This window comes from Gymnogyps californianus, chromosome 6, assembly GCF_018139145.2.
Source record: "Gymnogyps californianus isolate 813 chromosome 6, ASM1813914v2, whole genome shotgun sequence".
NCBI classification, from domain to species: Eukaryota; Metazoa; Chordata; class Aves; order Accipitriformes; family Cathartidae; genus Gymnogyps; species Gymnogyps californianus.
The window spans coordinates 18,602,665-18,620,002 of record NC_059476.1 but is presented as its reverse complement, the minus strand read 5'-3'; the positions used below and the strand labels follow the sequence as shown (position 1 = coordinate 18,620,002).

The following is a 17,338-nucleotide window of genomic DNA, read 5'->3' as shown; positions in this document are numbered from 1 at the left end:
TGGTTAGAGACTATATATGCCTGTTTGACCTTTCTTTAATTTTTGCTCTTAGCATACTTTAATAAAGTAAGGTTTGGTTTACAATACCTCATAAGACACCATACACTTATCTAAACATTAGTCTGTACTACGATGATGTTAGAAAGCGATTGTGAAAGAACTGGTTTTGACGGGAGTTATGTATTTGGAGAAGAAATAGTGATCAACTACATGACAAGACACTGAAGAGTTCTTTAGAGATCACATTGCTTTTACTCCTTAAATTACCATATTCTTACATAGGTGTATAAATCCATACGCAGACAATTAACTTGCAAAGTATTTAGGTTAAAAAAAATGCTAAATATATCTTAATTTATTCCAACCCTCTATAATGAATTAAAAAGTATGAGAACATCTCATGTACAACTGATCAGTAAAGGTCCTATGATAAAACTATAGTTGCAATCTGAACTTTTTTCCCATTTTTCCTCAGTATATATGAAATGTAAAATATTCCTTGAATTAAAGATCAATTGTAATAAAAATAAAAATAACATTGCATAAAGGAACTGCTTCTAGCAAACATTAAAGAGGGAAAGCTAAAACTCCTCTATTTTTTCCAATAGTAAAAGTTATACCAAGAGTAAACTCTGAAGCCATTTACTATCAGTCAGTCTGAGTGAACAATGGTGTTCCACTGGTTTTCACAGAGGAATAAGAAATAGCATGCAGCTACTCAGCATCATTAGAGCTAAGGTAGAAATGTAACTTTAGGAGACACACTTTGAATGTACTGAAATACTCAGTTGATACAGAATTTTTCTAATAGCTTTACTTCAACATAAACATATTACTACTATAGCATTGAAGAGATAGCTCTAAGGGTTTTGCTGGTGGAGTTTATTTTGGAAACACTGCATTTGGAATGATAATTAGGAACTATTTCCTGGTGGTGCTTTCAGTGCTGAACTATTCCATCTGATCTAATGAAGAGGTCAGTTGAGACTAATGAGGAAGGATTGCAATAATAACAGCAGATTAACTCTGCATATTCTAAACTGCTGGACTAAGAGAAGGTTTGGAAGACCCAGTGAGTTGTAAATCAGCGGAGGATTATGCAAATAGCCCATGGCTGTGGATCACAGCCTGATACTGTTGGGAAAAACAAAAGCTTGGCAGGCTCCCTCCCAAATCTGAGCAATTTTTAATCACAAGGAAAAGAAAACATGAGAGGGGTATAATTTTTCACTTTGTTACTATCCTAGCTTTAAATATACAGAGCTCTGAAGTAAGAGGATTTAAACTGCAATACTGATAAGACTTCTCACTTACTGAATGTGTTCTAAGAACAGCAATGATCTTGGAAAGGGCCATGTTCCAGAGTTCATCGGTATATGTTCTAGTTACCAATCCTTGGGTTACATGTAAAATGTGGTCTTCTACTACAAAGAAACTAAAACAAAAAAATGCTTAAATTATTAAGTTGTTTTCTAATATTAGAGCAAATTCTACCCTTTCACACAGAAGCATAGTCAAACCCTTCCCCACTCGAGCAGTGACACTTTGGTAGGTTTGGTGTTCTGCTCTGCTTTGCCCAGCATGAAGTCAAAATGTGAAAAGTTTGTTTCACGCCAGCTGGAGCCCAGGCTGCTGGACAGTCCTTGTGGGGCACCGTACTGGTAAGATCTGGATGCTCTTCCCCGCTCAGATCCAGCAACAACCACCCGCATGATTTGTGCAGAAACTGAATCTTGCAGAAGAAAGTTTTTGGACAATGGGAGAACAGAGGGTGAATTAAGAATCAACGTAATAAAAATGAAATAAATCTTCATTTAGAAAACTTACCCTACAATTTGACTGAAGTATCTTCTATAGCCTTCTACTGTTTCATGCTTTCAGTGAAAAAGAAAACAAGTTTAGCAATAAAAATACCACTAAGTATTAGCTACAACCCAAGTCAATGCAAAACCAAAAGTATTGGTTACCATGCTTGACTGCGGCTGCAGAACCAATCTTGCTTGTTTCCTTCTTTGCTTTCTGTAGTAATTTTCAAATATTTCTCCATCACCCTAAAACAAAAGTAGTTAAAACAAGAACATTGCCTCAGTATGAAAAAGGCACTTCTTAAATTAAGGGTAGAATTCTCTTAAACTAAGCCACATATTTTGCATTTATTCCACATGTAGACCCTCCAGCTGACACCAGCAAAGTTTTGCATGCATGAAATATGCAGAAATTATCTTTTTTTTTTTTTAAGTAGCCTACAGAACATACTGTAAATAAAAATTTTGCTCATGTGTCTACATTTTGTCAAACAATATTATGCATTTTAAGCAATCTTTATGTTTTTAAACTACAGCTTTCAGAGTATATTAATAGGTACTATGCCCTATCTATAAATATTACTCTATAACTGAAACTCATTGTCTCCTAAAACGTTTCTCTAGGTTATTCAAGAAACTAACTGCATTGTAAAGTTAAGTTACAAAAATGTTTCTGTGAATATATGATACCTCTGAACACCGCCTGCATTAGCTTTGCCCGAGAAAAAAAACACACATGAGCTTTATTTAATATTTGCTTATTCTCTTTGGAATTGGTAAACATAATGACTGTGGATTTGGATTTTTCTCCTATCATGGTCCTCAAAAATACAATACCCTCTGTGCCTAATGATTATATTGTGAGGAATTCAAGTGACATCCCACCCATCTCATTAAGATGACCATTCAGTAGAAACCATCTGTCCATTTGAAATCAGTGCTACATTGACTCATCTACCTACTGAACGCAATGTAATTTGTATGCAAGCAGAATAAAGCAGCTTAGCATTTTTAAGGTTTGTTTTTACTTTATGACTCTATTATTAGGCCAGTGCTATTTAGATTTCCATTACTTGGGCTTCCAAAAAATCTTCAAATCAAATTATTACAGAGATTGTATATTACTAAGCCAGCATTACTTACCCAACTCCTTTATAAGATATAAAAATTTTAAATTTAGTATTTTAAGTTCATAATGAATACATCATATTTAGAAATACTGCTAACCTAACAAAATCTAAAAGTAAAAAAGAGACTTGGCTTAAAAACAAAAAAATCCACTCGAAACTGAGATGCAAATTTACTGGAACACTTTCTGTTGCAGCAGAACTTTAGACAGTCTGCTCTAATTCATACTAACACATACTGATCAGACATACTAACCATTCACCTCCAGCCCAAATATTCAATGCAGTTTTCAGATGCACAAAGCCATTATTGAATTCTACTTCCAACGCCAAATCTCTACTCAGTCCTGACACAAGCTTCTCAAGTGAAAAAGAGTAGCTGCTGTTGTCAAATCCACACCAAAAATGGAGATGTAAAATATCTTATGATTATTTATAGACGGTGCTATCCTATGCAGTCAAGATCAGCAATTCAGGCATAACAACTATTTTAAACAGATGTTCTAAAGCAATCAGCAGAACACAGCAACAACCCTGATGATTCACTCACTGAATAAGCAAAGGAAAGGCAAGATAAAATATACCAAAGCAATGCATTTGTTTTGCCCAGCTTCCAAAAATTCATGAGTTTACCTCAACAGAAATAACAAATCAGTTCATGTTAGGTTATAAACTCTAGGAATATTGCTCATCTATCAAGTGTTGTTTCACACCATAGTTACATTTATTTTATACTGCCATACAGTGTTTAGTTAAAAGGTAACATTACATGCCAAAGGGATCAAGGGTGTTTTCACCAGAATTTAAATATACAGCATCTCACATAATATATGGGCTAAAAAAACCTCTTTATATATATTGCCCAGAAATTTCTAGTCTAAAGAAAGGTTACTCGTCAATAAATACAGTCAATGTTTGGTATGTATGTATCTTGCAATCACCAGGTTGCAATCACAAGCTATGTAGTATTCCGAGCTATATAAAATCCTGCTTTCTTCTTCAATATGAAGAAGCAGAGTAGAAAACTTCTGTCCCGTGTAAAAATAGAATATTTTCTACAACTTTGTAGCAGAGAGAGAATTCACTAAGATGACATTTGCTGTGAGATAAGTCCTTGATATAGAATAGCCACCTGGTATCAACTGCCCTCCTTTGCTATCATCATGAAGTTCTCTAAACTCCAAAAGAGATGGTTTACAACAGGAGATAAATGAGAAGGACTCCAAGAAGTGTTTAATGCACAGCTCTTTATAATGCTACCATGGCTTATTAATTAGATGATGTTGGCAGGAAAGACAGAAGCCCTATTCTGAAGACATCAACAACGCTTTTTTGATATCAGAGAGCACTCCAAGTTGTTTTCTGTCTCTGGTAGATTTGGAAGCTGGCAAACTTTCTGTGCAAACCCAAAGAGCATATCCCTGGATCCAGGACCCAACATCAGGATCCTTGTCAAAGTGAAAAACATAATCACATTCTACTTTTAAATGTCATCTATCAATTTTACTTCCTGTTCTTTTATTATAGTAAAGGAAGAATAAGCAGATGTTGTCAGCTGGTGTATTTAACTTTACACATTCTTTTTTATATGCTATTTCACACTTATTTCCTCTGTAAAAAGAAGTGGTTCACTCTTTTTTAATAGTTCTGGCAGCCTGTCTTTCTGTCCCTCCTGTTCTTTCCTTGAGATGAATAATTACTGATGTAATTACTGATGCTTTTGTTTGGATTCCTTCTTAAAAAAAAAAAGTAACAGTGAAATAACACTTTAAACATTATTTCAAGATATAAGCTTCCATGTTACACAGCTGCAAGGATTCCATAAAAAGAAGATAACCCAGCCTGAATGCTTGAAGCCAGGTCCAGTTGAGATTGTAGGATTAGCAATACACAAAAGTACTTCATTTATATGCCCCTGATACTTATTCTATAAGTAATCTGACTTCAAAAGTAACTGAGACATAGGAAAGGTGAGAAAATAATAAATAATTTGTTACCAAGTTTCCTCCAAGAAGTTTTCGTCCTTGTTAGCTTGTGCATTGTATCTCTTTTACAGCAGCTAAAATGGGCTATTGTGTCTCTGCCATTGAATCCAATCTAATCTGTCTGAGCACAACCTGTCACAATCTCCAGTTTTTGCTTGCTATTTTGCTCTATTATTCTGATTTCCACAAGATTCAGACTGAATATTCCTATGTTTTGTAATATTGATCATATCACCCCAAACATTTGGGTAACATGGAACGCTTGGGGGAACTGCAAAAGTGCCGATACCACTACTGAGGCAGACATGCATATTTTAAATATATTCTTAAGAACACTTATGTAATTAATGTCTTGCTGTGTGTCCTTTATTAAGCATATAAAACAAAGCATGCAGTCATGCCCTGAGTATCCATGCTCTACCCACCTCAGCTGGTTCACCCAGAACTACCGCTACTAGAAGGAATATGCTTGCTTGCCTGGGAACTGTTAGAGTATGAAAAATATGAAAAAGAGCATTCATCTTCAAAAACTAAAATATCTTTTTGAGGTCACCTTAATACATACCAAAACCGAGTAGATGTGTAAACACCTATAGACTGGAGAAAAGTCTACAAGATCTTGGGCAGTTAAAACCTGAAGAAGGAAAGGAAAAAGAAAAGTATATAAAGCATAAAAAGCATATAATCTGCAAAATGTGATACATTACCAACAGAACTTGTCCACTTAATAAGGACACAAAAATATATGGGTCATATCACAAAAGAGTAAATTAATTGCTCGACTCTCCCTTCCCTTTGTACTACAGTACTAGATTTTATTTGCATTACAAGACCAGACTCCTTTCACTGTTTTCAGAGCACCAGATTTAAAGGTCTAAATACTCGCTGTCTTATTCAATTTATGAATACTGAGTATTTGATAGCTGAAAGAGTTCTAACACAAGCTGAAGTCCTCAACACAGAAATGCTGGCTTTAGCAATAGCAAAATATTCCAGTGGGCCACATATCGTTTACAGTGGACAGGTAATGTATAATGTAAATTGCAACTGAATTCCAAAATAATTACAAGTTCTATCCAATTGCATGTCCCCAAACATGATGCTAAAGCTAGAATTAATACAACTAATATTTTGGCACTATTTTTTCCCCCTAAAATGCTGATCTGGACTGGTGTCCCCTGAAGGTGTTCTCTGGTTCTTCCTAACTAACGTTGACCATCTACAGACAGCGTACTGCAAGTTTTGTTCAATAAACCTACAAAATTCAGTTTAAATAAGACGTACTGATTTAGTATAAAGTTACCTCTTCTTCATGTTCATCATCTTCGTCAAACGTTCGCTTCAATGTAATTTCATTCTTGGATTCCAAAATTCTGCTTCTACCTAAATGCATATTCTGACCATAGTTTACATTATTCTGCTTCTGAAGAGTGGTACTAAAGGTTTTCTGCTGCTGTGCCTGTTTTAAGAGTAGTACCAATAAAGAGGGATGTAATGCAAATTTCATCACTTATGAGTATATGCTATGACATGAAAAACAGGTGGTGCTATTGAACACACATCAGTATAACTGCAAGATGTGTGTCCTCGGCCTACACTGATGATTTTGTCTTTAATCGATTTGGGATGATCAATGAGTTTAATAGCTAATTTCTGCATAATTTTTCCCTAATCCTCAGAATACAATTTTAAAGGTAGAAAAAATTTAAAAAGTAATCTGTATTTTTCCTGATCATAAATTGCAAACAGAGAATCAATATTTAAAAGAAGTACAGTTATCACAGAGTTTCCAGCTACTGTCTGCTGACTTCAGTTAAGCCTTAGTGAGCAGTCAGCTGCAGAAGCCAAATGCACTGTATTGTCCTTACTATTGAAAGAAATGCAACAAGGTAGCACAGTATAATCTTGCGATTAAGTTTCATTTGTAACAATCAATGCTGCATTTTACAAGAACCTTAGATGACAAAATGGCAACTCAACCTGAACTCTGCCCAACAAAAAGTCAAATGAAAACTCTACTTTCTCTCCAAACAAATTTTAAAAGCATTAACTACTTTAAAGCTTGCCCAGTACCAGTGCTTTGAAGTGGCAGATTATTTTGTGATGGAACAGGCAAGGGCTCCAGCTGTCCCAGTCTCCTCCTGGCTCTCACCTCAGTCCTCTGTATTAACAGTACTTTAGAAAGAACTAGGCAGTTATCTCAACACTTCTTTTAGTCTTATTCATCCTTGCCAGCTGGCCAGATAGGCTGTTCTTTATTTTAGTGTAGTAGCTACTGAGTTACAGACTGCCTATGAGTTGACTACTCTAAAGTATTTCACAATTTTTTTGCAACTTGAGATATATAGCATTTCTCCTTCCTTTCCCAGGGAGCAAACTACTTCTTGTCTAGGACACAGATACAAATTTGGAAAGAAAGTTCGATGCTACTGAGGTGTCACACTGCTGCTTCCTGTGTTAGCCAGGGACCACTAGAACTGACAACTTCATGTCCAGGAGAAGAAACTACCCAAAATGTTAGCAAGCATTTCACAGCTCTCCATCTTTACTCAAAGGTCTATGTGATGACTATAATCCTTAGACAAATCTTTTGGGCTAACCTGAGACTATCAACATTGATATTTTCAGTAGATAACAGGACTGAAGTCATCCTGTTAGGTCGGCTTACCTGCTTCATGGCTGTTTCCCCAATTCTGTCAGAATGCTTTCGAATACTCTCTAAGAAATCCTTGAGATCTGACATGGATATTTCTTTTATTTCTTCGCGCAGTTTTGGAAGGTTTTCTATCATTATCTGGCAAAACCGGTATTGGCTAACTCGTGGAAGATACAGATTTTCTAGCTGTTCCATTGTTTTTAAAGCAGAATAGTATCTACAAAGAGATTAAAATCAAATTATGTAGCTTCTTATAAAATTTTAATAAAATACTTTATCAAACATAGGATATCAGTATCATGCATGCAATCAATATACATCTAATGAAATTACTCTGTTCTTAGAAAAATTAAGAAACAAAAGGTCATCCATATAATGCTTTAGTTTGGAAAAAAAACAGTGAACTGTCAGAGTGACTCAGTCAAGTCAAAATCTTAAGTAGGCTCCTATGGTGTTAGCTGTTCTGATCAAGAGAGTCCTAACACCACATGGAGCACCCTGCAGAATGGAGGCACTAAAGTCGTAACAATTATCTCCCGTTCTAGATTTAATTTATTAGGGTTTTTTATGAGTTCTTTTTTCTGAAACACAAATTGCCAATCACCCAACATTGCAGTATATGCACCAACAATGAGAAAAATCTTGGAAAAGTGTGCCTGTGTGTATCTGCCTTCTTTAGGTATATGTGAACATATAGACACATCCACACCCACCCTCTTTACACATCCTTAGCTGTAAGAGATGTGTATACACTTATCTCAAGCAATATTTTTTCCAGCAGTATATCATATTTGGCTGCAAACCATGAATTTATTTACTCTTCTGACAAAATACAGGATATCCCACCAAGAAAACGACTACTTTGAACAGCATTACGATCAGAGGGTTTTAAAAAAACAAACCAACAAAGACTCCATAATTTTCTCTATTCTTCCATGTTCTGTTAGTCTACAGACTATTTGTAGCAGAAATAAGGAAGATATGGCCTGAGAGGGGGAAAAAACAAAACACCAAGAAATACTTCCTCTCATGTCCGTACACTACGCAGATGTTGTACAGTACAGTCATAACTATGTTGTGAAATTTTACATAAGGGACAATGAGTTTAAAGAAATACTCAAGTTAAAACTAAGTGTAAAAAGTGATTTAACTGCAAAATAAATAAAAAAATTAAAGAAAGACTCAAACAATTTTGACAAGAGAAAGCTACCAAATACTGAGACATCAACTCTATCTATTACTACAGTTATTTACCTGTCTTCCCTCTCAGTTCTCTCACAGATTATAGGGATTGTGGGGCCAAGACTTACTTGCTAAAATCATTTATCAACTTCGGGCCTGTAGCATATAAGTAAAATTTTGATGCTTTCAGCTGATTTAGGGAAACATTTAAAGAAGGAAATTTTAATTGAGGGAAATACGTTTTCCATGCTTCCTCTTATAATCAGTAGAGAGATGAACACCACAAGGAGGTGATTCAGAGCAGAGTCAGGCTCCTATATGCCTGTTCCTGAAGTCAATACCCTTCTCTATTTCATTTTCAAACATCACACAGGCTTTTAAGGCAGAATGCTTGTGAAAATGTTTACTTTATTGAAAAGATGAAGCAAAATAGAAGTGGGCCAATTCTGAGATAGACAGCTAAACTAAGAAGGCTATAAACAGAAATACCATGATCAACAAATCTGTGATGTCAACAACATTTGAAAGAGAGGTGCAGGAAACAGGTTAAACATGAATAGGACAGCAATTAGTTGCAGATGTGACAACAATTTTCCTTTATGCAGTATTCTTACCAGCCACTCAGCCCAGGAGGCTTTTGGAAAAATGCATTTAGTTTGGCCTATTAGAACAGAATAAGGCGAACCGATGCCTTCTAGCTTGGTCTTGAACAGCAAAAGTAGAAAAACTGAGATCAGACTGAGTTAAGTTGCTGTTAGTTCCAACCCCTTCTTTCCACAAATAGAGAGTAATATCCTTAGCCCACTTTTAGCTTTTCGTATTATAACCTTAGTTCCTTTTTCGTCCTGAAAGTCCTACACAATCAGTACTGGAAAATTACCAAATCATTTTGAAAGGGAAAAGCCGAATATGAGCAAAGTCCCTCCAAATATTCAAGAAAACCTGGAAAAGTGTCCTTTCCCGTTCTTTGGCTTCTGGATATTACTTTGTAGATATAGTGAGTAAACACTTTCAAACTGAAATACAATTAAAGCTGCTGGCTCCCCTTCTGTAGACAAGCAATAATAAATTATTAATACTGCAGTCATAAGTTCTTGTTCCATTCTGAAATAAACATATTGTTTTGAATTTTCTCTATCAAGACATTTCTAAGCTAACAATTCCGCATAGCTGGAGGATGGGAAAAATCTCCTCTTTTACTCCAGAACACAACTGCTTTCAGGAGACTGCAAATAAAGAGGTTTCAAGTGTAAATTAGGAGCTTTTGTTTATTATATATTTGGTTTATATAAAATATACATAAGGCGAGGGGGATGTTGCAGATAAGAAGGGGTCTGGGGGTTTTATGTGTGTGGTTTTTGGGTTTTTTTAATAGTAAATGACCAAGAGTGCCACATGGTGAGACTTCTGGGGAATAAAACCATAATAGCATCAAAATCGTATAAAAGGTTTTTATTTAAATTATACGGATCAGCTTATCAGAACACTGTTAGTTCATCTGGAAGGTTTTTGACTGCTGTCTCTAAGATCAGAATTAACATAATCCATTTTAAATCCATTCTAGAGTCCCTTACTAATTATATATATATGGAGCTCAGGACCTTGTCCTTTTAACATCTGTTCTGATAAAGCACTGAAGTCTTATTAATTTGAAGGTCATCTGCAGGTCAGGATTTAAACTAAAAAGTTTTGCATATCATTTCATGGAATGTATTTGTATGTTTTGCTTTAAAAATATTCCATAGATTTAACTCAATGCTGAAGATTTTCACAACTATATTATTAGTTCCCATCATATATTATCAATCATATAAGGTGAAGATTGCCCATTTGACTACAAATGAGTTAAAGAAGTATCTTCAATGGTTTTTTTTTTTATATAAATATAGCAGTCCTCTGTCTATTCTTCTGAGCTAATCCTGTAAGAATATGTTCCCCAATGCAAAATTTATAATGTAAGCTTTGAAACTGAAGACACAAGTTTTAAACACCAATAGAGTTCATATGATAAGACTGTCCAGAACTGATCCATCTTGTCATCAAAACCAGAAAACTATAAGATGGATTTTACTAACATCTCCAAACTATAAAAATGGAAACTTCTAAAACTAGCAAGAAGCAGGACTGGGAAAAAACTAACAAAAACCCCCAGAAGATTAGTGTTTTGCATCATCTTATTCTAAAATTGAGCTGGTGTTTTACAAAATGTCCAAGTCCCAGGCACAGAGTAGTCAGGTCTGTATTAGAATCTGAAACATCAACACACAAAAAAATCCAAAAGAAAAAGAAAGCAACCATTACTTTAGTACACAAACTATTAAGTTATGTTTTAAATGACAGAGAGAACTTTTAAGATTTTTATCAGCGGAGTGTCATTTCTAGGCAGTTAAGAGAAATACCATAACTTACTAAAAAAGTCCCATCAAGTTAAACTAGAGCAGTCAAGAAGCTACACTGGACAGGAGCAAGATGAACACAAAGGCTGTGAATTTTACTCAGAATAACGTATTTGTACACAAGCCTTTTGAGTAAAGAAACGCATAGTCATGTCCCAAAACTTCCTGCTGAAAAAACAAGAGGAGAGACAATAATCTTGAAATTCTCATTTTATTTTAACTAAGGAAATGAACTTAATTTACAAAGAAAAAATAGTAGTGTTCTCCAACTTTTGTGCTTCCCTCAGAGGCAAATACTGTATATTCCTGCTTACTACATTCCATTGAGTAAATATGAAAAACTTTTTGTACTCTACCAAACAAATTTAAGAGAGTTCATTGGAATTTTTCAATAATACTGCAGAAGTGTCACATTCACAGAGATCTTGAAGATGATATATCAAAATGGCAATTGAAAACCTTTCACCACAGGAACAACTATTTATTTATTTTGTTTTTAAATCTAGTTGCCTTAACAATTCTAAACCTATTTTTAAACTTCCTCAGCATACCAATTTTATCAGTTGCCCCAAAGGACCACGAACTGAGATCGAGGCACGACTAACTCTGAAACTTCTGTAAAGTGAGTCAAAAGCTCAATATTTCTGAAAATCAGATTAAAGAGCTGCTGTGCGAAAAAAACAAGATCTGTGGAATACCTTCTTCATCCATAATGATGTGGTAGGAGATTTTTTAAAACCAGAAATTATCGAACAAATAGGGTTGTGAGAACCATGAGAAAGAAAGCAGCTGACAGTTCAGTATCAAATATATTTTTTGACGGTTTTTTTTGTCAGATCCATGGTACCTCTAGGAAGTATTGATTTGGAGTTGGTAAAATCCAGTGCTTCATTTTGACATGGTTCCAAAACAATGCAGAAAACCAAAATCAAATCACCATCGGTTTTAGCTGTTCCAATATCTTTCCATACAGACATGGGTAGAACCAAATTATATAAATTATGAAGTTTTCCTGTTTGCATCCTTTATGTCTTAAGGTTTATTTGAATGCACGGAAGGTTTACACAGAGAAAGGCTGCATGACTGTCTCAGTGAGACTTAGTAACCTAAATAACTAATCATCTCTGTCTTTCCTACATTTCAGAAGAAAGCTTATAGTAAGGTCAGAAAACAAATCCAAGTCTTTCAGGGTAAAAAGCTCACTCTGAAAGACCATACCCTTTCTTTAGTCCTTCTCACAGTAGATTCAAGAAGATTCAGCAACAACCTTAGCAGATTGATTTATTTAACTATTTTCATTGTATGGCGGGTTTGGGTTTTTTTCTAATACTTATTGTGGAAGAAGACTTGCAAAAACACCAGTTCTAACAATTCCCAATTAGACCACAATCACTTGAAGCAGCTGGGAACTTTCTCCAGAGACACATATCAAAATCCAAACGCACAGGCCATGGTAACAGAGCTGTATAAAATGTGTGATGATCTTATCTCTGACTTAAAATTAAAGATCTAGGTAGTTCAGTCTAAATGCATAGCCCCCACTAGGTGTTTTGGAGAGCAGTGGAGAAACCACGCCTCTCCCTTGTGCTTCCTCAGCTAAGACTTTAAACCCTCCATAACTCTTTCCAGCCAATTGTGTCTGTTTGGAGCAGATTCTGCAGTTACTTCCTCTCACAATTATAGTTCTTGTCAACTTGTGTTATCCATGGCTCAGGAGACAGATAAATAGGATACAGAGCCTTTCACCTCTAGGTCATCAGTTCAAACGTAGCCCATGTTCGTAGGGAGCAAAAGTTGCTATCAATAGATGGCTTTTTGGACTCCTCAGTAAACGTCCATTCCATCTGCATAAACCAGTATGTATTCCAGACCCAAAATCCTGCATTATCTTAAAAGGCGTCTGCCATGGAGAAAAGGAAATGGAATTCCAATCTTTATCCTCAAACAACTGTCCCCCAAAAATACAGAATATCCACACCTTCGTCTTCCCTTCCTTTAAACATTAGAAATGCTAGTTTTATTCATAGTGCAAGACTGTAAGATAAGAGAATAATGAAAATATATTCTAAAAGGCTGCAAGCAGAGAAAGTCAAAAGAAAAGAGATCTTTTTTAAAAAAGACCAATGAAAGCTTTGCTGCATTAACAAATCTCAGTGAAGGCTTATGAGAAAAAATATCGTTGCCTAAAATAAACATTCCTCATTGTTTTTGTTAAGACAGGGATTGTGAATGCTCCTCTCTCTGACTCTTTCAGGAAAGCTTCACAGTAAAACTTAGGAAGGTCAGTTTTGAAATTCCTTGTATCTGCACACATCAGCTATCAGGTCTTTGCACTGACGCTAGGGATGTCCTTGCTATTGCTCAATCACTTAGTGATAAAGGCCAGGATACACCCACTCTTCGGATTTGTTGCCTGCTAAGCCACAAGGAAATTACCATTTGAATTACCTGCAAGTTCCACGGGATCGCCACCTCTAGGCTGTATTACAGGGAATTGTAAGTCACAGGCAAAGTAGTAACTGTAGCATAGCTAATGACAGAGGTATCTGAGCTGGAGCAGTAGCCTGCAGCAGAGTCTAAACCTTCTGCACTCCATGAGATTTCAAGGTATGGTACATCAAAGCTATGGTATCTCCCCTCTCCCTTAGATCTTTTTACGGTATGACAATGACATGTCCAAACCCCTCAATTCAATATATCGTCCTTTGACTTCTAAGACTTCCTGTCTGGCAACTCCTTCCACAGGAAAATTATCAGATCTGAATCTCTTAAGTAATAGAAATTTAGTTTTAGATTTGAAGAGTACTGATGATTTCTCAGAAAGCACATCAACCATCAGTGGACTCTACAAAACTACTAGCAAACTTGGAGTCAAAATGCTAAAAGCCATCTGCAATTTTATTTCACCTAAGTGATCTCTCCATGATGACATTGGGAACTATTAACTTCCCTTGCAATTCTAAAACGAGGATGCTGCTTGTCTTGCCTGACAGAACAAGGGAATGGCAGAATGCAGGCCTTGACCCCAGTGTTTCCATATTTTCAACATGCTAAACATAGCACACTCTACAGACCACCCTGCAGAAGGAAGCGGTGTGATTCAGACAGCACACCCTGCAGTCTGTTCTCTGACCAGAGCAGCAAGGGCACTGGACTGTTTACACCTTTCTGCTGAGCTGCTCCAAGAGCACTGCAATAACATGCTGCCAGCTAGTCTAAGCAGATGTCAAACCAGTGTCCTGTTCAGAGGAAACAGCGTATAGTACTCAAGCCGATAAGATCTACCACACCGGTCCACATCTAGCAAGTTTTGATTGTAATAAGAGACAGCATAGTGCCATAGCTATTAGGTTATTCTTAAAGCTCTTCTATTTCTGCAGAAGGCCTCCCAGACAGCATGTGTGCACAGGTATCATGTAGTACATATACCACTGTTGAAGATACATCAGATTTGCTGCAATGCTGATTGATCTGATGTGTACAGTAGATCTGATGCATTTTGGACATGTCTGCACACAGGCTTTAGAGCCAATTTACTCGTACACAGTGGCTGTTGTTGAGGATTTTCAGATGTCCAGCGGTATGGCAGGAGGTGTTGGCTACCCAGACAACAGCAATCCAGACAAACAGTCCAAAAGTAAATCCAGATTACACAGTAGCCCTGTAGACACCTGACCATGCATAGCTAGTTCCAAATGGAAACAGTCAGGTCCAGACAGACTTGTTAGCAAGAGCTTGCTGCAGTGGTGCCAGGTGCACAAAGAGGCAATGACAATGATCATGAATCCAGCAAGGGAAGACAGAGAGCAATCAGTGTGACTGAGGCTGTATGAAAAGCAGGCAGGGACAGAGGTGGCAATGATGCTGTAGATATCAGGAAGAAGAAAATAGCAGCAGTGGTATTCCTGGGGTGGGTGTGCATGAGGTGCAAGGTAGCAGCAGAAGTCCCAGCGGCATAGGAAGACAGCTACAGGGGGACAGGGGCAGCCAAGCTGTCATGGAGAGAGAACTGGGGATACTGGGGTTACAGCAGCAGTGAGTGGTTCTCTGAGAAAATGGAAAGTGAAGACACAACAGAGGAAGGAGCAACTGGTCATGTACCAGTTAGAAACCATCATTCTAGAATTTTTTTTTCAATTATAGTTTTCATTTTTTTTTTTAACAGGTCAGTTTGTCACAGAGGGGAAAAAACCCAAACCACAACGCATTTTCTGCACTTCATTCTCATAGTCCCATGTACACAAAAGATTAGCATAGAGATACCAGATAGGTCTAAAGAAAGGTATATGGAGTGAAATGTCCTTTTTTCTTGGATTATGAATTTGATTTAAATACATCATGATAGATTAATCAGGTATTAATGTACTCTGAAAGATCTTACTATTACTACTATCTTACTACTCCCTAAGGATCTTACTATTCTTGCTTCTTAAACTGTTTTAAGTATTAAAAAAAAAACAAACACTTTATTTCATTTTATAATCATAATTTCACTGCACGTCATGTTTATTCAAGTAAATATTATTTTTCATGGCAATCACTAAGCTCCTAGAAGTCTTTATATTTAATACAACATTTGTTCACTTGCAGTGACATTCTTGAAACACAGACAAGGTATTATGAAAAGACAACTACATGTACCAAGCTACAAGACTTAGAATACTTACATGTCTACATTAGTGTTTGCTATTATATCAGTTTACTTACAGATGTTATATTTTACTCATAGAAATAAGTTCACTCACCTTTTTACATTCATCTGTTCCTTTAGTTTGCTGTACATTTCCAGCACTGCATAAAAACAAGCAGATTAACCCATGGATCTTATTGTGGCTTTAGTTAATGAAAGAGGAAAATATATACTGTAAAGGACAAAATAAACCATAAAAAAGCATATGCTAAATTTACCTTATTTAATTCCTACTGTAACATAAATGTGATAAGACTAACAAAAAAAAATTCTAGAATGCAGCTAAGAAAAAAGAACTGAACTCTTAACAGCTTTTAAATGAAAAAGAATTAAGATTAAACAAAACAGTAGACACTGTATATATCAAGCATATTCTTTCACTTACTACATACCATAACTTTATCTGCATTACCAGTCTCTGACCTGTCTCCATTAAATGGCAACAGTACCACCTACTGTACTCATAACAAGTCAACAACAAGACTTCACAAAAAAATTCCCAAATCTGTTTTATGCCAATATCACGAACAGGATAAAACCCTTATAGAGCTGTGTGCAATTGTACAATATTACCTTTCTGAAACATCATTTAGAGCCCTTATGTTTTATTAAAAAAAAAGCCTGTAATGACACAGAGCTAAAAGTACAACGTTGAAATAGAATCATTAGTATTTTCCCTACAATTCAAACAGTAAAAACCACCCTCTTAAGCAACAAATTCATTGTTTATCATATTAAAAATATTAATTCATTTAAAGCTGTATGTGACTACATTGTTTCCATCATGTATATCTATCTCACTGTCTTCTCACAAAGTGTCATAATTGCTCTACGTCAAATATTGTAAAAGACATGGAACCTATACGTTGACATCTTTTTACAACCCATTAATTTTTTTGTTAAACTGGACGTTACAGGACCACAACTTAAAAAAAAAAAAATTCTTTTCCATTTTGGCTGTTGTGACTTACTTTACTTAATTTGCCATCATATTTAGCTACAGGTCACTCACCTGGAAGACACAACTGTAGTTTTTCCACAACTGTTGTAATATTCCGTTGCTGAACTCTACAGCGGATGATTTCCTCTGTTTGGGCTATCACCTTAGAGATTAAAAAAAAAAAAAAAAAAGGAAAGAAAAAGAAAGAAAATCACAATTAAATTATGCAAATAAATTTAATTTGCTACAAATATTCATAATGCCCATATAGGAAGCACCACTTTCTCACCTCTTTCCCAGCATCCTGAAGCCTTCGGTTGGTATCAGTAACTTGGACCTTAAAAATAATTTCACCTTTGTTAGACAAATATGCATATATTGCCCTGATGTGACTGCTCACCCTTGTAATCAGATCATGCTTCATGAGAAACTTAGAACAAAGAAATGCAAATTCAAATTAACTCTACAGCTTGAACTTGAACTTTTGATCGCAAAGGGCTTTTGTTAACTTCAATTACTTATGACAGTTCTTTCTAACAGATTCTGTGGCAAACTTC

General features: G+C 35.9%; 1 protein-coding gene across 1 annotated transcript in view; it reads right to left on the bottom strand.

The window, feature by feature from the left end:
- The window catches only part of EXOC6 (exocyst complex component 6), a 95,736-nt gene that overhangs the window by 59,334 nt on the left and 19,064 nt on the right, over positions 1-17,338 (bottom strand). Inside the window, exons 3-11 of the mRNA XM_050898860.1 lie at positions 17,071-17,118; positions 16,854-16,944; positions 15,897-15,942; positions 7,586-7,790; positions 6,221-6,376; positions 5,483-5,551; positions 1,968-2,051; positions 1,828-1,874; positions 1,315-1,435 (exon numbers count right to left, since the gene is read on the bottom strand). Coding sequence (XP_050754817.1) covers positions 1,315-1,435; positions 1,828-1,874; positions 1,968-2,051; positions 5,483-5,551; positions 6,221-6,376; positions 7,586-7,790; positions 15,897-15,942; positions 16,854-16,944; positions 17,071-17,118 — 867 coding nt within the window. The remainder of the gene's footprint in view (positions 1-1,314; positions 1,436-1,827; positions 1,875-1,967; positions 2,052-5,482; positions 5,552-6,220; positions 6,377-7,585; positions 7,791-15,896; positions 15,943-16,853; positions 16,945-17,070; positions 17,119-17,338) is intronic.